General features: G+C 43.2%; 1 protein-coding gene across 1 annotated transcript in view; it reads right to left on the minus strand.

The window, feature by feature from the left end:
- Nucleotides 1–24,127, minus strand: part of marchf8 (membrane-associated ring finger (C3HC4) 8) — a 149,726-nt gene that overhangs the window by 104,705 nt on the left and 20,894 nt on the right. The window contains exon 2 of the mRNA XM_079511749.1: nucleotides 8,011–8,232. Within this exon, the coding sequence (XP_079367875.1) occupies nucleotides 8,011–8,106 (96 nt within the window). The 5' untranslated portion in view covers nucleotides 8,107–8,232. The remainder of the gene's footprint in view (nucleotides 1–8,010; nucleotides 8,233–24,127) is intronic.

Here is a 24,127-nt window from a genome sequence, read left to right on the forward strand (position 1 = left end):
GTTCCATGGACCCCCCAGAAGCAAATATTTTAGTTAAAAATGTTCGCTCTGAAAGGATATATATTCAAAGATTTGCACCTTTGCGACATTTTCACAATTTTTCAAAAATAGCAGACCTATACAAGCTCGTACCGCGGCACTCGGTGCCGCGGTACGAGCTTATAGATCTGCTATTTTTCAATAGCTAAACTGTAACATAATCCTTAAAACACCAACAGGGGTTCCTGCCCAAAATGGATTAATGCAGTGGTTCTCAACCCAGTGGGGGTTCCAGGTGGTCCCCAGCTACTGTAAATGATGGAGAGTTGATAACCAAATGGACCCTTATAGATTTTAACTCGAGACTCTCAAGAGTTTAATTATTGTTAAAACATTCTGCATTACAAGTTAATTTACAAGAAGTCTACACAATTAGAGAATTAATTGTTATTTTGATCAACGTTTGCCTGTTATCTCTCCTCATGATACCAACATCAATACAGCATGGAATTGTGGATATATTTTGTAGTTTTGGGTCTGAGAATGGTGGTCGGAGGCTCAAATGCAGAATAAATTATGGGCCTTTGATGTGAAAAGGGTTGAAAACCACTGCCTTAATGCATGTGGATCCTTCCTCCACCTGCAGCAGCTGTTTGATGTGAAACTATAAGCATGGAAAGAGGAAGATGACACCGGCTTCAGATTCCTCATCATCACAGAGCTTATGGTTGTAATGAAAGGCTTGAAATGGTGCTTCAAGTCTTTTCCCCTGCAGCAGTGCTTCTCAATCCTCTCTTCATGTCGAGGCCAAATGAACGTCAAGGGAATATTAATGTGCAGTCGTCTGCGTGCAAAGGTTTTTGTGCCAGGGACGACCCCAGGACACTATCCATCCATCCACCTACACACCCACCCACCTACCCACCAACCTGTATACCTACCTACCCACCCACCCACCCACCAGTATACCTACCTACCCACCCACCTGTATACCTACCATCCCACCCACCCACCTGTATACCTACCTACCTACCTACAGTACCTACCTACCTACCTACCTACCCACCCACCTACCTACCTACCCACCCACCTACCTACCCACCTACCTACCTACCTGGCGCAGCCAGACTTCATCTGCCCCTAATGCATATGCATATTGCCCGAGTGCAGTGCAGTAGTATATTAGTATCGCAACGCGAGGCTACTACCTACCTACCTACCATTTGAAATTGTGGGAGGCAACAGTCCGGCCACGCGAGACTAGTGTCAAGTTAAATACAGCTCAGTGGAAGTCTATTACTGTGAAGTGAAAGTTAGTATCAAGTTAAACACAGCTTAGTGTCATGGTGACAGTGCCACAATTAGCATGGCCCAAAAGCACACGCATGCACGCAGGCACGCAGGCACACACGCACGCACGCACGCACGCACGCACGCACGCAGTGTGTCTTCTTAGGACATTTAGATAAAAATAAACCATTACCACCAAATATCTCATCATCCACCACCATTAATAATAAATCAATCGTGAATGTCAAACACCTCCCTCCTCCTGAGGCATGGATTAAGCTGCAGGATGAGACACATGCGGTGCAGACTGCTGGGTTGCATTGAGAGAAGCCTGCCGGTACTCTCAACCATATGTGGAGCAGACCACATTTTGATTTTAGTTTTAGTCATGTAGGGCAGTATTATGCGTGTCTTAAGTACCAGGTCTTATTACTTAACTTAAGACCTGGAGGCGTGATCAATGCCATTTGGCTATTCTGAGTGGCCAAACAGCATTGACCACGCCTCCAGGTCTTAAGTTAAGTCATAAGACCTGGTACTTAAGACACGCATAATACTGCCCATAGTCTCTTGAGTAGTTTTCATTTAGTTTTAGTCCCATTTTAGTCACCTGGAATTATTTAGCGTTAGTCTAGTGTTAGTTGACTAAATATCATAAGATTTTAGTCGACTAAATCTACAGTTGATTTAGTCGACTGGTGGGCCTTGATGCCGCCGTAGCAGGTGATTTTACACTTGCTGAAAATGGCAGATCCACATTAAGTTGCTTGTAGATCGGCTATTTTCAGCATGCAACCAAGTGTAAATTGACTTGTGTCTTTTACTTATACTGGATCTCTTGTCCACTAGTCCCTTCCAAACATTTTAGTGTAGTTTTTATTTGTTGACGAATATTGCCAATATATTTAGTTTATATTTATGTAGTTTATTTTCCTGAGGGGCACAGGCTAAAACAGAGGGATGTTTACTGGCTTTAGAAGTGGACGATATATCGACGTTCAGCGATATATCGATATCGCGATACCGTTGCCTTTTTGCGATACTGAGTGACATTGCGCATGTTCATACCTCGATGACGATACGATAACGATATATGTGACCAAATTTGACTGAGGGACTGCCATTGGATTTTTTTGAATTTTGTTTTTTCGTGTCATATGAAAGCAGGGAATCATAGCTTCAAATTGACATATTGGTTAGGGTTATAGAGGTTATAGAGTAATGTCTTGCAGAAAACAGCGAGTTGAGAAAACAGGTTTGAAAGGTTCACTTCTGTGGTCTCTAACATTACACCATTATTTATTTCATATTTACATCTCGATTTCAGCTCTGACACTTATTTCAGACATGCTCTAGTATGTGAAGAGTCTGCCTGTGATATTAACTCATAAAAAAAAGGTGAAAAGCTGGAATTTGCACGATGGCAGGCTCTCAGTCAAATCTGGTCACATATTGTGCAGCCTTACTGTCTGTTTGGCTCTATTGTGTCCCTCAACCTGAGGGACACAGCCATGCCAGGCAGGGCTGCCCTGTCTCTCACACATGGCTTTCTTCTAATGCTCAACACAGAGAGAGAGAGAGAGCACTTCACTGTGCAACAGTGTTGATTTCAACGACTAAAACTAAGACGAAAAATGTTCGTCGACTGCCCTTTTCCACTGACGAAAACTAAACTAAATAGTGCAGTGGCGTAACTCAGTATATTAGACCAATCGTTCATTTTATGATAGAAGCGCCAATGGGTCCCGGTCGGAACCCATCTCTGAGGCCCCCATATACGGCTACCCAACCCAGCTCCCTTCTCCGGAGCGTCCGCGGGGGGTTCAATATCCTCGGCCCGCTTTTGCGGGGCGGTGATCCAGGGCGCCTGGGGGTTCATTCGCCTCGAAAACCCATTTCCCCGTCTTGTGAACCCGGCAGCAGCCTCGAACCAAAGAGTGAATTAATTTACTTTTAATGCGTGGCCCCCTGTGCCCCCCACAAAATGACCGAAACTACTTAATATTTCACCAAAATCAGAGCAGAACTCCCACCACGGAATTCTGAACTAAAAAGTGAGATTAAAGTGAATTGCGAGCCCTTGCTTTCTTCTACGTTATCTGTCTTTACAGTTTGGCTCAGCGCCAGGAATGGAGGACGTGCGTTACATATCTCATTCTGACAGCTATGGCAGCTGCCATACCTTAATTGGCTCCAGGGGGAAAACAATAAATAAAATGAAGGGAAAAATTTAGGAAAATAGACCAAAAAAAGAGGCAAATGACCGCACATAACCGCAAAAATTCTGGCGTGTGTGCGTGCGGCACGATGCATGCAAGTACACTGCGCGGCGTAAACTTGCCATACATACCTTAGCTTTTGCTGAAATGACTACATGTACACTGTACAGTACATGACTGCCAAGTACTCACATTTGTCACATTCACTGCCATTGATGTAGACCTAAATCAAAGTCTCATCCAGCGGTTAAGCGCCGAAGACATCGTAGATCTACGTCAAAGTGGTCTTTATAGTGACAAGTGCCTTCGAGACCTTGGTGTCAACGCCTGATATAGACTCTTCTCCCTTCCCTAAAATACACTGTACGGTGCTCCACACATAATAGACTCTTCTCCCTTCTTTACAATGCACTGGACAACAATTCATACATAATAGACTGTTCTCCCTTCTCTAATACACTGTCTGACAAGTGGACAGCAATTCACAAGTAATTCTCTGCACTCTTTGCACTCTACTTATTTACCTCGTTGTTGATTAACTGGAGTTTTGTTTACTCTGCTCGCTCCCATCTCACACACGTATAAGTCCCTCTGGGTAACACGGTCTGTCTAAAAGGCTAAGTTGTAAACAGCACCAATCATCTTTGCAAAACCTAACACTATTAGGGGATATAATTCCCACCGACATACAAAACACCAGTGTTGCAACCGGCGGCCCTTTTAACCCATTTAGGCCTGACCTCGAAATTTAAAAAAAATCTTCTAAATCACGATTTTTCAAAAATAGCAGACCTACAAGCTCGTAGCGCGCCACTCGGTGGCGCGCTATGAGCTTGTAGATCTGCTATTTTTCAATAGCTAAATTATAACATAATGTTTAAAACACCAAAAGGGGTTCCCGCCCAAAATGGGTTAAACGAACGCAGTGCTGTGAAGTAACATAGTACATGATTATAAGCTCACCGCTTGTAGGTCAGCCGTTTTTGCTACCTTTGCGTCACACGACGTATAAGGCAGGGCTTAAGTGGTTAAAGGATGAACATTAGCAATCATTTAGGAAAAAGTTAAACATAAAAAAAGACCAAAATATGGAGCTCACAAGGTTTGTGTGACAACATACTAGGTGTTCCCGGATAGAAGCTGCCAGGTTATATAGACCAGTGGTTCTCAAAGTGGGGTCCGGGGACCCCCAGGGGTCCTTGAGAGAGTTCCAGGGGGTCCCCAGCTAAATGATAGTTTGGAACCAAATGTTGTACCATTATGGGTCTGTAACTCTGAGAGTGTATACAAATGGAACCAAATGGACCCGTCATGGTTCCATTTGGTTCCATTTGTACACTCTCAGAGTTAAATTGACATTGATTTTACAATATAATTAGGGGTCCCAGAGATAGAAATGCCATTAAATGGGGATCTGTAGACTAATATGCTGCTATCTGTGTATTGTCTGTGTGTGTTTTTTTTTTACTTTGATGTACTAGTGCACTTTGCCCAAGACAAATTTCCCCTCGTGGGACAATAAAGTATACCTCATCTCATCTCTCATAATATGCATGTCAAACTGGGGTGTGCTTGAAATAGCTCTTCAAATGGGGGTCCGCGGAATAATTAGTGTCAATTTGGGGTAGCCTGGCTAATAAGCCAGACTCAAATCACACTGTCGTGTGGTATTTGAGTCTGGAGATGCTGTGTATGGATCTTGTTTCCCGGGGGGCGGGTTCAAACATTTTCTCTTTGACGCAATTGGTCAGAGCTACTGTCAGTCAAAGGTCTCAAGCATTGAACGTCACTGTACCAAAGCCCGCCCATATTGCATACCGTGTCCCGATTGGCCACACCAGTTCTCTGGTGTAGGAAATGGGCGTACAATTGAGCCTCTCCAGACCGTAATCCGCCAGCAGGCAAATTTCTTTTTGCCAACGGCTGATTCGGTCTGGCTTATTAGCCAGGCTAAATTTGGGGGTCCTTGGCATGAAAAGGTTTGGGAACCACTGATATATACAGTAGCAACAATGATAACATTTTTAGTAGCCAACAGATACCGATACCAGCCTAAAATGCTGGTATCAGGTCAGTATGCCAGTCCTTGAGAACAACTGTCTTACAGTTAAAAAAAACGACACAGCGGTATCGGATCGGTACTCTGTATCAATATGCCAGTTGTGGGTGTCGGAATCGGTGTCTGCGAATAAAAAGATGGTATACTGTAGCTGTAGGCGCATCTCTAGTAGCCAAGGAGATTTAAAATGTGCTATGAATTACTAAAAACTTTGACTTATTTTCTCATCTAACTCCTTCCCCGGCAGGTTTAAAGGTCAAGTTTATATAGTCGCTTCTCTGCCACCACAGAGCTTTTCAGCCGAAAGCCCTTATTTTGAAGAGCCACCGGCTGATTTGGTGAACCGGAAGTAACAATCAATCATTTCCGGGGCAGCCGCTAGATACTTCAGCTAAGTGCTAATATAGTGCTAAGTGCTAATATAGTGCTACGTCGCGCAGATCTCTTATTGAGCTCCTAAAACATGGACGTTCTGTATGATCACCTCATTCTGAGCTTTAATTCTGAGAAAAACGCAGCTAAAGATCGTCGCTAAAGACAGTGTACGGAGGGAAAATACTCATTGACATCACAACGCGGAAGCAAAGCGTTGCCAGGCGACGGAGACGCTATAAGAACTGGTAAAAAAAAAAAAGAATACTAGCGATGCTGGATGCATTATGAACTAATAACTCGTCCAATGTCGTTCTATAGGCGATCTGTGGCTTTTAATAAAACTCGTCCAACGTCGTCCTTAGCAGAAAATGAGCTAAAAAGATGAAAAAGATAGGACACGCGCCTCCATTCAACCTCGTCCACGGTCAGTCAGGCAAACGCAGCACGCATCGGCCTCGTCTATCTTCTAATGTGTGTGTGTTGTGTGTGTGTGTGTGTGTGTGTGTGTGTGTGTGTGTGTGTGTGTGTGTGTGTGTGTGTGTGTGTGTGTGTGTGCTGTGATGAGTGTCTTTGTGGCAGCTCGCCGCGCCCCATCTTTTTGAATCTCTACTCCCTCGCATCGTGACAGCCGGGACAGCCGGGACACATCCTACGCCATGGCAGAACTCTCATTATTTGTGTGGGGCGGTAAATCACCGTCCATCAAACAACGGCATATTACAAATGCAAAATAACATTAGACAGACATCTCTTTGACTCTCGTTGAGTTGAAACGTAGACCCACATACGAGGCACTGATTGGATTCTAGATCATAAAGGATTATTGATACGGATCAGTAGTGACTTATCCGTATCAAAGGCAAGACATTCGGGAACAGTTCAACTTTCCACCTGGCAAGTCCTGAACAGCGTCAGGCTGACCTGAAGAAATCCATTTGCATGCGTGTGTGCGATGTGTGCGATCTACAGTAGGTATTTTAACTGAACTTGAAAGATAATTTAAAGACAACATGCCCAGCTCAGCATCGCTCTGTCTGAGTGGCTGAATTCACTGTGTGTGTGTGTGTGTGTGTGTGTGTGTGTGTGTGTGTGTGTGTGTGTGTGTGTGTGTGTGTGTGTGTGTGTGTGTGTGTGTGTGCGTGTGTGTAAAGCTGACAAATGCAGTGTGTCTCTAGAAACAGCACAGAAAGGTAAAACAAAAACACTGCAAAAGTCCACTTGTCCATTGGGACATCCAGAAAGCAAACTCCACCTCCCCCTAATATGCTTTTCTTACTTCCCCCGAGTGGGCAAGTGGGCAACCACTGGACTATGCGGACGACATCAGCCTGCTCTCTGACCACGTGGAACAAGTTCAGCAGCTCCTGACCAGAGTGGAGGCAGAGTGTGCCAAGGTTGGCCTCCGGCTGAACGCCAAGAAAACTGAAGTTATCACCTATAACATCCCATCGGAGCATCCAACGCTGACAACAACAGGTGGCACTGCTCTGAAGGAAGTCAAGGACTTCAAGTACCGTATTGTCGGAAATATAAGACAACTCTGATTATAAGACGACCCCCATTTTCAAGACTCATTTGTGGAAAAATAATTGAATGTCAAATCAGTCAAATCAGTCTAGTCCCCGATTATAATACAACCCTGTTTTTTAGGATATTTCCATTAGAAATCTTATATTCAGGCCAATAGGGTACATGGGCTCATGGGTCAACTCAACAGAGCAAGATATTAAAAGTGAAGAAGGCACAGTTTGCATGGAGGATTGGAGGGCAGCATATGGAACCTCTCCCGTCAAACCTAAATTCAGCTTCTTCTACGCAACGGTAGAGTCTGTTCTCCTAATACGGCAGTGAATGCTGGACCCTGAAGCCATCCCTTCAGAAGTTTCTAGACGGTGTTGCACCAGAATGCTGCGTGCAGCACTTTAACATCAGCAAGAACACACAATGTTACCAACAAGAATCTGTATGATGGAACGCGAGATGACTGGAAGCGACGATGGAGGGCTCGTCTGAGGACGACCTAGAGAGAGTGACCCCGTTTGACCCCTGCTGTGACCTTCATTGACCCCTGCTGTGACCCCTCCTCACCTGCTTGTCCTTGTCTTTGGCCTTCCCGCTGCCCGCCACCCGGGAGGAAGTGACGTCACGGGGGATGACAGAGATCTGGTGCAGTGGCATGTTCATCCCAGCGGGATGCCACTAGGGCGGCCCTCTCTGCTCACACTGCGTACACTTCCTGGTCCGTTGCTATAGCAACAGGCATGACGACGGACGGATGGGTCTGACGCCGCTACTCCTGGCCCCGCCCACCTGTGGAGGGGAGAGAGAGAGAGAGAGCGAGGCGGGGTTAGATAACCGTTTCTCCATGTTGGGTTTTGTAACTCTGAGAGTGTACACATGGAACAAAAAGCTCTCTGTGGTTCCCAACCACTGGTACGTGTACCTGTGCTGGTACGTGGGACGTGTCCCACTGGTACGCGAGAAGGGAAGCCCAAGTTTTCCTGATCGTGAATCTATAACCGTGCGTCAACAGGCTCAGTGATATGATCAATGACAATGATATAACATTATGTTGTAATATAATAATATAGCAGCAGGTCGGCTACTTGAGGCCAGTCAACTGTCTTCCGTGTTTTGGTAGGATGAGGCGCGACCGCGACTTCATTAACATGTTTCATGTGGCAGAACTTGTTGAGGGGTGCCATCCCCTCCAATGTCTGGCTTTTCAAATGACATCATTATTGGCAGCCAAGTCTAGGACTTTTATTGTTTGTTTAGGGCACGACACGTGACGTCATGTGGCTGCCAAGTCTATGGACTTTTAATGTTTCTTTACACGAGTTAAACAAACGTTGACATCATGTGGCAGCCACAGTGGCTGCCCCTCACTTCACACAAGTGATTTTTGAGAGGCGCTAGCCCCTCAGAAATCACGTTAACATGAATCAAACCATGGGGTCTAATCTAATGCATATCGAAATGGAAAAAGTACTAAACTATAATGAAAGCCCAAGACTCACTTTAAGATCCGTTACTAAGGTCCACAGAGGAGACAGAAAGGATATCTTATGAGTTATTAGTGATTAGTGGAGGACCAAATATTATGAAGATAAGATTGAAAATGGGTTAAGAGGTCCCTTAAGTAAAAGCATCTATACCACGATGTGGATGTGAAACTCCTGTATTACAAAAATGCACATGAGTAAAACTACAAAATACTTTCGAATGTTTTCAGAATGTGTCAAAATCGTTCCAAAACAGCAGATCCACAAGCTCACAAAGTGTCACTATCACTAGTTTTGAATAGACAAAGTGTAAAATGGGGCTTAACTGGTTGATGTAGGTTTTGTAATAAAGATTCCATAGATAGAGAGCTAGATTAGATAGAGAGCTAGATAGATAGACAGAGATAGACAGATATAGAGCTAGATAGATAGAGATAGACAGATAGAGAGCTAGATAGACAGATAGAGAGCTAGATAGAGAGCTAGATAGATAGACAGAGATAGACAGATAGAGCTAGATAGATAGAGATAGACAGATAGAGAGCTAGATAGATAGAGATAGACAGATAGAGAGCTAGATAGATAGACAGAGATAGACAGATAGAGAGCTAGATAGATAGAGATAGACAGATAGAGAGCTAGATAGATAGACAGAGATAGACAGATAGAGAGCTAGATAGAGAGCTAGATAGATAGACAGAGATAGACAGATAGAGAGCTAGATAGATAGACAGAGATAGACAGATAGAGAGCTAGATAGATAGACAGAGATAGACAGATAGAGAGCTAGATAGATAGACAGAGATAGACAGATAGAGAGCTAGATAGATAGACAGAGATAGACAGATAGAGCTAGATAGAGATAGACAGATAGAGAGCTAGATAGATAGATAGAGAGCCAGATAGAGAGCTAGATAGAGAGCTAGACAGACAGACAGACAGACAGACAGACAGACAGACAGACAGACAGACAGACAGACAGACAGACAGACAGACAAAAGGTAATGTGTATATAATGTATATAATGTATATAATGTACTTAGTTATATTCCACACCTGGATGTCTCATTCTAAATATGACATCAAAAGAACAAGCCCTCGACACCTTCCTCCAGAGTCAAGTCACCCTCCTCCTTCACATCCCATCTGATTACACAACCCCAGATCTGATCATAGTGCCCTGGCAGAATGCACCTGAGATAGTATCCTAACCTCTAAGTTACAACTCTCTCCGCGGACAGTCCCACGGTCCGATTCGGATTCATCAACGACAATTATTTAAAACGGGTGCAATTTGTATAGACCAAAGTTGGAACAAGAGAGATTAAACCACTTTGACTTCTAATCACGAGTTGCTCGAGTTCATTAACACTATGTTCATTCATTATGTTTTCATTGTTTAATCCACGTTTTTAATCAGTTGCAAGTCATACGGACAATCCACCGGACAGAATGGGATATGAGACGCATTTTGATGACGTCATCGCAAAAAGGTCCATCGCTCCGGCGTGCAAAGGGTTATGGGAAATTGAGTCCCTATCGTTTACAATGGGGAAGCTGCCGGACGAGGAAGCCGTGCGCTGCCCGGTCTGTTGTTGTGATCGCCGCTATGGAATATTTTTCAACACTACAACAAACGATTACACCATTTTAAAGTGGATTTTCATGACAAGCAACTCAGCGTGCGTGTGTGCGTGCGTGCGTGCGTGCGTAGTGGAGACAGTTATGCAACAGAGGTTATAAATAGAATGTGTTTATTTCTGCTAGAGCAGCCATCTGTATCGTCACTGACATCAATTACCCACATTAACCACTTGAACCCCAGCATCTGGGGGAGCATTAGCCCAAAAAATAGCAGATCTACAAGCTCCCAATGTATCGTCACAGTTGTAAGTCAACATAAAAGAGAACAGGGAGAGTGGCCAGAGAATGCCATTGACAATGAATGACCAGCTTTGAATGTTTGTGTAAACACAAACATTGAAGACAAAAGTGAGGACACAAATTGTGATGATGAGATGATGTATGATGATGTATGATGATAAGAGCACACCCCTCACTTCACACGGGTGTCATTTTTTTATATGGAGCATGTCAGCGGGGAATGTTGCACGGGAGGAGTAGGAGGACAGAGGCTCTATGACCTCCCGGTGGGGGCTTCTAACTGGCAGCCTGACAGGTGAGCCAGTAGGATACAACAGTACGTCCTCCCGGTGGGGGCTCCTCACTGGCAGGTGAGCCAGTAGGACACAACAGTACGTCCTCCCGGTGGGGGCTCCTCACTGGCAGGTGATCCAGTTAGGATACAACATTACGTCCTCCCGGTGGGGGCTCCTCACTGGCAGGTGAGCCAGTTAGGATACAACATTACGTCCTCCCGGTGGGGGCTCCTCACTGGCAGGTGAGCCAGTAGGAGACAACAGTACGTCCTCCCGGTGGGGGCTCCTCACTGGCAGGTGAGCCAGTAGGATACAACATTACGTCCTCCTGGTGGGGGCTCCTCACTGGCAGGTGAGCCAGTAGGACACAACAGTACGTCCTCCCGGTGGGGGCTCCTCACTGGCAGGTGAGCCAGTAGGACACAACATTACGTCCTCCCGGTGGGGGCTCCTCACTGGCAGGTGAGCCAGTAGGATACAACAGTATGTCCTCCCGGTGGGGGCTCCTCACTGGCAGGTGAGCCAGTAGGATACAACAGTACGTCCTCCCGGTGGGGGCTCCTCACTGGCAGGTGAGCCAGTTAGGATACAACATTACGTCCTCCCGGTGGGGGCTCCTCACTGGCAGGTGAGCCAGTAGGACACAACAGTACGTCCTCCCGGTGGGGGCTCCTCACTGGCAGGTGAGCCAGTAGGATACAACATTACATCCTCCCGGTGGGGGCTCCTCACTGGCAGGTGAGCCAGTAGGATACAACAGTATGTCCTCCCGGTGGGGGCTCCTCACTGGTAGATAGGATACAACAGTACGTCCTCCCGGTGGGGGCTCCTATAACTGGCAGGTGAGCCAGTAGGACACAACACAGCTGGGACAAGCCAGTGGGAGGGAATTCATTGGTAGCCTATCTTCTTCTTTTCCTTTGGGCATATCCCTTCAGGGGTCGCCACAGCGGCGAATCATCTGCATCTCACCCTGTCCTCTGCCTCCTCTTCTCTCACACCAGCCAACTAACTTCATGTCCTCTTTCACTGCATCCATAAATCTTCTCTTTGGTCTTCCTCTAGGCCTCCTGCCTGGCAGTTCCAACGCCCAACCCTCAACATCCGGCTAATATACTGACTAATCCCTCCTCTGTACGTGTCCAAACCATCTCAGTCTGGCCTCTCTGGCCTTATCTCCAAAATGAATTGGTAGCCTATAATAATGGCTAAATTGGGGAGGTCATTCTGGTTAATTGGAAATCTGAAAACTCTCCTTCACAGAGACACTGGCTGAATGAACTTTCATCATACTGTATACTTCAGAAAAGATACTGTGTACAATGTAAGGAGAAAGCCAGCTACTTATGAAAAGATATGGGGTAGTTTCTTTGAGGTTCTACCTTCAATATCTCCTCTGGGTTGATTTGACTATGAGTTGTTGTCAAAGGGTGTAAAGTAATCTGATGATAATGTGTGCATTGTCAATAAGCAATTTTTTTTTTAAAATAAAGAAAATTGGGGAGAACAAATTGGAGAGAAGAAAAATGGGTAAATAAAGTAATTGACTATTGTAAATCAAATCAAATAAAGTGTCACAGGCTTCAGTAACCAATTACCACTGTCTGTCTGTCTGTCTGTCTGTCTGACAGATGATCCTCGTCAGGAAGCCTCAGCATGATGGCGATCTAATTAACATACCTGATAATTAACACATCCGTCTCCACTCTTAGTGACCTTAACGACTGCAGCCATCTGCATCGTCACCGGTATCAATTAACCACGTGAACGCCACGTGAGTGTGCCCATGCATTCCGGGGGCCAACATTCGCCGCAATTTGACGATCTAGATCGGCTATTTCCCGTGAAGAGATTTAGTGCAGAGACAGAGAACTGGGGGGGACCACTCAGCTGTGTGGAGTTTGTATGTTCTCCCCGTGTCCCCTAGGGTAGGTACCCTCACAAAACACATGCAGTAATCCTGGTCTCTAAACTACCTCCTGATGGAGGGGAAACTGGTCAGAATAACCTGTGTTCCTTCCACGCGCTACGTCCAACCGGGGAAACTCTCCCCCGTCAGGTGAAAAGAAGCAGATTAAATGGTAAATGGTGCATTTATATAGCGCCTTTATCCAAGGCGCTTTACATAGATGTGTATTACATTCACCCAGTCACACACACATTCATACACCGATGGTGGTGGAAACCATGCAAGGCACCAACCAGCACATCGGGAGCAATTAGGGGTTCAGTGTCTTGCTCAAGGACACTTTGACACTAACTCTGGGGGAGCCCGGGTTCGAACTGGTAACCTTGCGGTTACCATCCAGCCACTCTACCCCTGAGCCACCGCCAGATTGCACTCCTCATGCATACAAGGAAGCATGAGGTCAGTCTGCTGCCCCCCCAGGTTGGCATCGGAAGTGTAGCGCCCAGGATTACATTAGATAATTGACACTGGGTGAAAAAGTCGTGGGATAAAAAAAAAAAAAAAAAATGACAATCTACAAGCTCACAATGTGTCGATGTAGATCGGCTAGTTGAACTATTCAAAAGTGTTTTTCAAAATAGTAAAAAAAAAAAAAAAAAAGGACAAAGAAGTTTAGGGATAAGGGGTTTAGCATGGATGAAAATAGAGCCCATAGGGTTTAACCCATTAAGACCTGAGTGCAGACTCTACAAATGCCTTCTAAACCAGTAGGTCTTTGGCACTTTGTTGTGCCAAAGACCCCAAACTAATATATATATATATATACGTATATTTGGCCACGGTCCCACATCTGAAAATGTGTTGTGCCAGGGATCCCCCCGATGTCCAGCTGACAATGCTGGCAATCGTGCTTTCACATCAGGAAAGTATAGAGAAGTGTAGATTTCAGCAAGATAATAAACAGTAAACACTGACTATAATGTACATTCAAGCGTCTGTAAATTTGCACCAACTAGCACATCTATGAGAATAATGAGATGTTCAGAATCACAATCAGTTTTATTCTCACATCAGACATCACAGGTTTAGATGCCAATCAGTGGGTGAAATTGTTGTTTGTGCAAGGCTGCAGGCACTATCATTTGGTTGTTTTCCATGAAAGAAATAAAACAAATCACACTTGTGAGGGGCGCCCATTGTATTTATATCGGCCACATGACGTCTCACGTCGTCAATGTTTGTTTAACTGTTGCCCTAAACAAACATCAAAAGTCCATAGACTTGGCTTCTATTAGATTTATGTCATAACTCATAAGTGCTCTAAACAAACATTAAAAAGTCTATAGACCTCGCTGCCATATGACAAAAAAAATCACATGTGAAGTGAGGGGCGCTCTTATCATCGTACATCATCCAATACAAAAAATGTATATACTTCCTGTTAACCATGATACAATGTTAAAAGAAAATCTTTAATGTATTTGTTAACACCCTGATCGCCCGGGGGTATTTAGGACCATTAAATTAGAGCGCCCAGCGATTTGCAGCAACGGAGCACATTTAGCAACGCACCAGGTGCTATCCCGGATTATCAACAGCAGACCATCGCGACGGGACCGCGATGGCCCGTCTAAAACATAATCTTTGCTTAGAATTGGACGGAATGATTTAGATCAAGAGTTCTTCACATTTTAAGATTTTCGGTCTCATCCATTAAAATGGGGGGGGGGGGACATTTTGGATGACGTCCCAACCAGAAATGACATTGAATGTTGCCCAACAGACGCTCCCAGCCTGTGGAGCGATGCGATCGGTTTTGATATCAATAAATCTCCGTCCTTTTATCGCACTCCGTCCTTACTATTTGATAGGACAGAGAACTCTGTTTACGCCGCTCGGGGTGTTAATATAATTATTATATAATTATATATTATGGCATTTAATGTTTGTGTTGCCGTAAATTCTCCTTTCATTGTCAATGGCAAATGTGACATGTGCATGTGACGCTGTATATAGGAGGGGCTAAAAAAAGAGAGGAGAAGCAAGAAGCAAAAGAAGACCAAGGTATCCATATAATCAGTACGATATGACCTTGAGTATTCATTCTAGGCCAGTGAAAGACTTTGACGTTGAAGGTGAAAACTGAAAACAGCTTATGGGAACTGGGAAACAAAAACATGACACTTTATCCGACACCGCCTTCATCTCTCACAGCGCGGAGCAGAAATACACACACAGGAAGCACATGGCCTGTTTTTAGCTCGTTCGGATTCTGCACCATATCTCACAGGCTGACACACACAGGTCCTTCTCTCCAGGTTCAGATATGCACCATATGTGACTAAATTTGACTGCCATTGGATTTCTTTTTAATTTTCGTTTTTTCATGTCATTGGTTGTTCAGTTTGACCCACCAGTTTTGGAGATATGGCTTATAGAGTAATGTCCTGCAGAAAACAGCGAGTTGATAAAACAGGCTTGAAAGGTTCACTTCTGTGGTCTCTAACATTCTCTAACAGGCTCTCAGTCAAATCAGGTCACATATTTCACAGGCTGACACACACAGGTCCTTCTCTCCATGTTCAGATTCTGCACCATATTTCACAGGCTGACACTTCAGGTCGTTGTCTCTCCAGGAGGTCAGCCCATCCATAACCACCTTTCAGGCTTAATGTCAACTTGTGGACGTTCACAGGCGGATTATGAGACAACCGGCCCGGGGCACAGACTTGTAAAAAGCAGGCGGCAGGTACACCGGCATGCACCGAAATAACTATTTTCAACTGCAACTGCACAGCGCATGCATATGGCGGCCACACATAGAACACCTATACTGACACACAACAGCATAGAATATTAGAGATTTCATTAGGGACGGGTCATCATATCAGTATCGGCCATTAAAAAAACCCATTTAGGACTGAGGTCGATTCTAAAAATGCTGACCTAGCAATATACTGACCTGTTCTCTGAAAATACTACTTATTCAAAATATTAAAAAAATGTTATGTTGCTACATACTGTACATAGCAACAAGAACCCCAGAAGGGGTAAAACACCAAAAGGGGTTCCCCTCCTGAATGGACAAGTTGTGAGCGCACACTTTGTGCGCAGTTCAGTTGGCCAAAGTCATGGACCGTGACGTATGCGAAAGTGCCGTTTATGCCTCTGCTTTGTGGCCGGGACACGCCACGTCACTGACTTTACCTCTGCGTTTTCAACCCAGTTTTGTGGTTTTCCTTTCCGTTGACACGATGGCCCGATCACAATCACAGCGGGGCTTTCCTCCTACAACCTTAAAACAATATGCACGGTCAGAGAGCCGGACACGCGATATTCACGGAGAAACAACGACGGCGCAGAACAACACAACAAAACAAGTCCACCACTATGCCCAGCACGGAAAACACACGCTCAGTGGGCAAAGATAAATCGCATGTCTGCCTTTAGTGCCTTTTAGTGCTAGAAAATGTACGCTGTGTGTGTGTGTCTCACTCAGAACGCACTGCGACACAGACGCGTGGAGTTAAGATGTGAGACCCTCTTCTAGTGGTTCATACAGTATTTCTCTCTCTCTCTCGTGAATTCAGATTCATGTCTCATCTTGCTTTGTGCCTGGATGAGTTCTGCTTCCAGCCTTCCATACAGGCCATGAAGGGGGGAGAGAGAGTTAGAGAGAGAGAGAGAGAGAGAGAGAGAGAGAGAGTGAGAGAGAGAGAGCGCTTTGCTTGCAGCCATCCATGCAGGCATCCTGTCCATTCTGCCCCTGCCGGTGTCCCAACAGGACAAGAGGGAATCGTGAGGCCAGATACTCAACCAGGCAGAACAACTACAAATTATGTACCAATAAAAACCTTACATTACTGAACACATATCTACACAAGCTGCTTCCGGGGGGATTGGTGGCATTTCCATAAAGCGCTTTAGTATAGGTCCACATTGGCCATATCTGGGCAAAGCCAAATGCCTTTCATTTAAGTTACCGACATTTCTACACAGTAAAAAATAATGATCCATTTGGGTTTATATAGAGGGAAATGCAATAGGGCAGTGCTGCTCAACCCACGGCCTGTGGGCCGCATGCAGACCCTGCTTAACAGTACTGTCGATTTCCTCTTGCGAGAGAGAACACACTTACGAAACAAACAAAATACCAAGCTTATGTACATCAGCTATTTTCAGTTTTCACAATTTACAAATATGAAATGTATAAGTGAAGGTGAAAAAGGTTAAGTGTGTCTGTGGAATTCATGAATGAAAAGTAAAGTATTAACAAGAGCCTGTGACTAAATAACAACTATACATTGGGTCCATTCACAGGTTTTTTTTGTCCCATTTCCTGAAAAGTATAGCGGTTTGGGACGTACAAGGTTGTTCTACCCTACAGCAACGGCCGTATACACCATCGGTTTTCAACCTTCAAGGCCCACTATTCAATTACATCTATAGCCTTTAAGACCTAAAGAATATTTTGTTGTCGTTGGATAAGATTTTGTCCACAATTCCATGCTGTATTGATGTGGTTACCATTAGGAGAGAGAACAGGAAAACATTGATCAAAAATTATGTTAATGATATTTGAATGATATTTAACAATAATTGTAACTCTTGAGAGCGTAAAATGAAACCAAACCATTTGGTTTCATTTTACGCTCTCAAGAGTTAAAGATCTATAAGGGTCCATTTGGTTACCAACTCTCCATCAATTAGCTGGGGACCACCTGAAACCCTCTGAAGGACCACTGGTGGTCCCCGGACCACTGGTTGAAAACCACTGAGGGGAAATGGCAAGGACTAAATTGGGGAGGGAAAAAAATGAAGGTTAAAAAAAAAAAAAGGAAAAAATAATTTGGTCAGGTCCGGTGAGGTATGATTCAATTTCCTCCTGCGATTGAGAGAGGACACTTACAAAACAAACAAAATAGAAAATGTGAAAGATAAGTGCAAAAGTTGAAGTTAGTTTAAGTTCAGGAGGGCAGACGGTGACTCATTTCAAGACTATTCCGTAGGCAAACAAGTGCGCACGCACGCACGCACGCACGCGCACGCGCGCGCACGCGCGCGCACGGCCACTAAGCACCAAAACCTATGATTACTTTTCAGTTGGCACATTCTCACACATTGCTCAGTGGAGAATATATTAACATGACAATTCTCCTAAACTCATTGTCCTTTTGAGTGTCTGATTGCAGTGAGATTATGATCCCTGCTCGCTTCCCGTCTATTCTCCTTCAGACACACACTTAATCACAAAGAGCATCTCTTAAAATTGGACTTCATTTCTTCCTTGGACAAGAAACCTCGCATCTCCATACATTTTCTTGAGCGGTGCCTCCACTCCATTACGGAGCTATGTGTGTCCGTATGTCTGTCTCTGTGTCTGTATGTCTGAGCACCTAAAGTGGCCAGTAGAGTACAGCACAGAGTAAAGTGGCACAGAGTACACGTACGAGCCCTGGGCCGTTCCTGGGGGTCTGGATGTTCCAGGAACCCCCGCACAGTACAGAGCACAGTAGAATACAGTAACTATAACAATAAATGTATAGTTGCACCGCTCAGTTCACACAGGTGTGATTTTTTAATGAATGCCTTTGGAAAAAGGAGCAAAAATAGCAGATCTACAAGCTCACAACGTGTTGCGTCTGACACGTCGTGAGGTGCTGTAGGTCTGCTATTTTCGCTTCACAAGTATTCAACCAATGAAATGACTAAACAGGTGAACTACAGAGGAAAACACAGGTTATTTTATTTCCCCATTTTCTGAAAAGTAACTGTTTTGGACATACACGGTTTCTGGCAGACAGCCCTTGATGCAGACTTAATGAAAAAGCATCTCTGATTAAATTGGGAGTAAAGTTCATTGCATTTTGTAGAATGCTCCTGTCAACCCTCGCCTTTTTATTGCATTTTAATGAGCCTCCATTGTGGATCTGATTATATGTGAAGGTTTGAAAATGGAGTGTTGGATAAACAAACAGTTACTGTTGTGTCGGATCAGGGTGGTGGACGGCCAACAGAGCAGTTTGAGTGCTGTACTTACTGTAAGCACTATTTGTTGAGTATCTGCACTTCATTTCATTCTTTTATTTCGCACATATCACAGACAGTCACAGTACAGTACAAATTATATCAGAGAATAATAATTACCAATAATGTCTGGTACACCCCAGGGGCGAAACGGAGCAGGAAGAAGAATTCTTAGAAATACCTGCCCCCTTTTCACGTACTCTATACTTGAGCTTGAATTCTTTTGGATAATTCTGACTTGCACTCTGAATTACAAAAGGAAATATTGTACTTTGGACTCTGCCACATTTCTAGGAGGCACAAAAAGTACATTATGAATTAACCACAAACAAGCCACATTCAACTGCTCATAACTATGGAATGGATTATCGCAATGGCACAGTTCGCCCCAATGCGAAAGTTGTTCAATTAAGCATGTCGACATATGAATGCAAACGTAAGTTTACATTTTAAACATACCGGTATGTATGTGTGTGTGTGTGTGTGTGTGTGTGTGTGTGTGTGTTAGTGTGTTAGTGTGTGTGTATCTATGTGTGTGTATATATATATATATATATATATATATATATATATATATATATATCTGTCCTGACTGAATGGTATCTTCATATAATCAGTCCTCACTATAATGTTCATTATAAGATGACACCATTTCTGTCTAGTTCACTCTGTCTCTCATAGGCCTATCTCACAGCATTTCCCGCCCCCTTTTGGAGCTAATGGTGTTATTCTTTCTGCGGTCCATAGGCTTCCATGTTAAAAGAGGTATTTTCACAAGCCACAAACTACTGTTTTGTAAAGGTAAGGTTTATTCTACTTATTTGAGTTGTTATACCATTGTGTTTTCTTCATATTATTATCGGTCTTTGACATTTTAACATTAGGAAATGTACTTAGATTCTCCAGAGAAAAAAAGTGTAAATGCTAATGGGTAAATGACACCACTAGCTCCGGAAGGGGGCGTGGAAAGGGGGCTGTGAGATAGGCCTATTGGTGTGCTGTGGACAGTTAAGTTTCAGAAGCCTACACAGTACCAATAAAAGCAGCAAACGTCCCATTCATTACAATATAATATAATAGTCATTCTTTAAAAAAAAAAAGGCTAACCGATTTGCACAATTGCATCTTAACAGCGGAACAACTCTTATGCTACAGGTACAAGGGAGCCAGGCAAAGCAGAAATGATGAGTGGGAGTGAAACTTAATGACGCGTATCCTTCGGGGGGGAGACTAAAGCACTTCCATTCTTCATCATAACACTAGTTTATCTCTTCTTCGCCTCGCCTGCTAACTCTTCCGTTTGAATTTCAGCCACTGCTTTCCAGCACTCAGCACGCCTCACTGACAGCTTCACCATCCATGTCATGAAAACAACAACAAAAACTTAAAGGCGTAGTGAAAAAAAAGTTTTTCACACTTTTAGACCATATCCGTGGTCATCATATGGGCATACCTAACAATGGATGCCAAAAAAAATGGGCAAATTCTCATTTGTGTGTTTTTATATCAAAAGTCCATAAAAATATATTTTTAATTACTTTCTGAAAACGAAAACGTGCTGCGTGATGACGTGTAGAGATATACACATCAATAAAAGCCAAAAAAATATATTGTATAATGTCACCCTCTGTGCATTGTTAACTTTGTCGACTAAAACTATGACAAATGTGTGTCAACTACTTTTTCTTCACTGGGCGAAAACTGAAGCTAAGACTAAATGTATTGACAATTTCGTCAAAAAATAGCCTACAAACTAGACTAAAATATTAGGGAGGGACTTTGGAGAAGAGAGTGAGTAGAGCTAAAAGGCAAGTCATTTGCAACGCATTGTGAACTTCAATTTTCAGCATGCAACGAAGTGTAAAATTACGATGATCAAGGTGTGCCAAAATATGTTTTTGGTGATAAAATCAACTGTACTGTAAATGAGATAAGATTTTAGTTTTAAACTAGACTAAAACTATATAAAATATAGAATATAATATATTTATAATATAAATATGACTAAAACTAAATTATATTAAAAAGAATAAAACTAAATCAAAACAAAAACGAAATCAAAATTTGCTGTAAAAATTAACACTGCCTCCGCCTCTGTGCATGAATAACTTGAAGGGATTCAGAAGCTTGCCTTGACAGGGGATTTGAAAGGAAGTGGTTTCAACATAGCGTTACTAAAGAGATAGAAACACGGATTCAAGTTTTCAGTCTCCATGACTGATTTCAATCAAAACATTGTGCAAACATTATGAAAAGTATAGCCCATCTACAACCTCACCACGCCTCGCAGTGTGATCTTTGTAGATCTGCTATTTTCACAATATTTAAGTATGATTATTTTTGGTCGGTCGCGGCCTGAAAAGTTTGGGAACACAAGGACAATATAGCTTTATAATGATATCACCCAAACAAACATCATCCGTGACTAATTATTTTGGAAACATAGCGCTATAGTGTGTAAAGTTTTGCAAAACTTTAACCCATTTAGACCTGAGCTTGATTCTACAAATGTCTTCTAAATCCTGACAGTTTTCTGAAAAACCTATGTTTCTATATCAGTGGTTCTCATACTATTACATGTCAAGGACCCCTAGAATCATATGTATTTGGCCTCCGACCCCCATCTCAAAATATGTTGTTCCAGGGACCCCCCCCCCCCCCCCCAGAAGCAAAGACCTTGGTGCACTTGGTGCCGCGCTACGAGCTTGTAGATCTGCTATTTTTCAATAGCTAAAGCATAACATAATGCTTAAAACACCAAACCACACCAATGGGTCGCCATGAAACTCCTTGCAAGTTAAACCAAACGTTGCCAGGAGTTGCATGGTGATGATGAGCCATTGGTGTGGTTTGGGCCATTGAATTTGATTTTATTTATTTATTTTGAATCTCTTTTAGCCTTTCGGCTAATCTTCCAAGAGTCCAGAAATAAATTAAAACATTACAGAATACATTATATATTATATATTACAAAATAGTACATTGCATTTCAAAAATACATTACAAATTACACTGATGCTAAAAGACAACAGTGAGTCAAGTATTACAGCGTAACAAAAATACCTATACCTCTAATGCTCTACTCATACAACCGCACACACTCACGCACACACAGGCACAGCATATGCCTGCCCACAGACAGATACAGTACATTCACCTAGTGGACTATGCATTGAATTGAACCAGTTGAATCAGTTGGGTGGACTTGGGTCGCCATGCAACAGGACATAATATCACACCGCTGGGACGAACGCTGAAACCGTCTCGTCCCTTTGGTGTGGTTTGGGCTTTACAGACAGACAAGTGTTGTTTTCGTCGACTATAAAACTATGAGGAAAAATGTTCGTCGACGACTACCTTTTTTCACTGACGAAAACTGAATGGAAACTAAATGAAAACTAAGCTATGATGACTATAAAACTATGACTAAATATACTGACAATTTTGTCAACAAATAAAAACTAGACTAAAATGTTAGGAAGGGACTAGTGGACAAGAGATCCAGTATGAATCGTTTTACACTTGTTTGCATGCATGCTGAAAATAGCCGATCTACAAGCTCACAACGCGCCGTGTTGTGGGCTTGTAGATCGGCTATTTTCAGCAAGTGAAAACGGCATCAAGGCCCCCCAAAATAAATTTTGTTCGACTAAATCAATTGTAGATGTAGTCGACCAAAATCTTATGATATTTAGACTATGACTAAAACTAAAATCTAAATTTGCTGCCAAAAACAACACTGCAGACAGACAGACAGACAGACAGACAGACAGACAGACAGACAGACAGACACGTTCCAATTCCTCACATGCCTGCCTACTCACTCCACTCACTGACTACTCCTGCATGTCATGCTGTATATGAACTGTTGGACATGGATTCTCCCACACCACGCACCAACATGCTGTATATGAACTGTTGGACATGGATTCTCCCACACCACGCACCAACAAACAGCACACTTGTATAAATAAAGATCAACCCATTATTCAATGTGTTGCTTCAGTAGCTTTGATCACTGTATGTTATTCAGAATGATGTATGCACGTCAGTGTCTCTGCAGTTTAATCAAGAGGGACACTTTCACTCTCAAACCGTTCCAACACACGCATGCAGGCACGTTATGTTTACATTTTAGGACGTGAGCACGCAGAACAACATTTTGTCAGGGCAACTTTGTCGATGGAGAGGGCCAATATATTTCCACACTCACTCCAGAGGGCCATTGTATATTATACGTTACTGTCGTAGCAAAAATAGCTCCGCGACACGTTTTGAGCTTGTAGATCAGCTATTTTTGCTATTATTTGAATTCAAATCCTGTTTGTTTTTTTTGCTGCTTTTGAAGTTGAATCCTGAAAAGTCAAAATTGTATTTAATTTCAAATGCCTTTCAAATGCCATTAATTATAGTTATAACTTTATGAACTAAATAAAAATACATTGGACATAAGAAAATAGCATTTTAATACTACTCATTCAGCTACTATTTCAGACTTAAGTAATTAAAGCGGGTCGTGTTTGCAAATCAATAATAAATCAGTATTCTGATAACCAGTTGCCCATGTATGCTCTAAAACATCCCATTGAAGTCTGCGACACAGCATAGATTTTTTTTTACCCCATCTCCCAGACAGCGGGGTCATGGTTTCCATCCCATATAGACAGATAGAGGAGACTAGCTGTCCATCCAATAACAGAACAGATAGGCAGTCAAAACTTTTAGCGAGCGGATGAGAACAGGCTGTATGTACACTGGTTGTACACACTTGTTCTCCGGTCTCAGCTCCTCCAAAAGCACATTTCCATTTTGGAAACAAACTATTTCTGGGTTAAGCTGGAGGACCGAGTGTGGAGTAAGCAGAGATTTGGGCATTGGAATGTGTCTTGGCTCAGAATGGCACATCCTCGAAGGTCTTTTTAAGGACTTTAAAACTGGGACAACCACTAACTTGCTCGGCCATTCACGGTTTGCTTCTCAATGTGCTATTAAAAGAGTATAATCCAATTCAATTACATTTTATTAAAGTGTCAAATCACAACGAGTAAAGTTGTCACTTTAACACGTGGAGCAGAGAACCGACATTGTCCCAAGCAAGCAACTTT

This window comes from Electrona antarctica (assembly GCF_951216825.1).
Source record: "Electrona antarctica genome assembly, chromosome: 10".
Classification (NCBI taxonomy): Eukaryota; Metazoa; Chordata; class Actinopteri; order Myctophiformes; family Myctophidae; genus Electrona; species Electrona antarctica.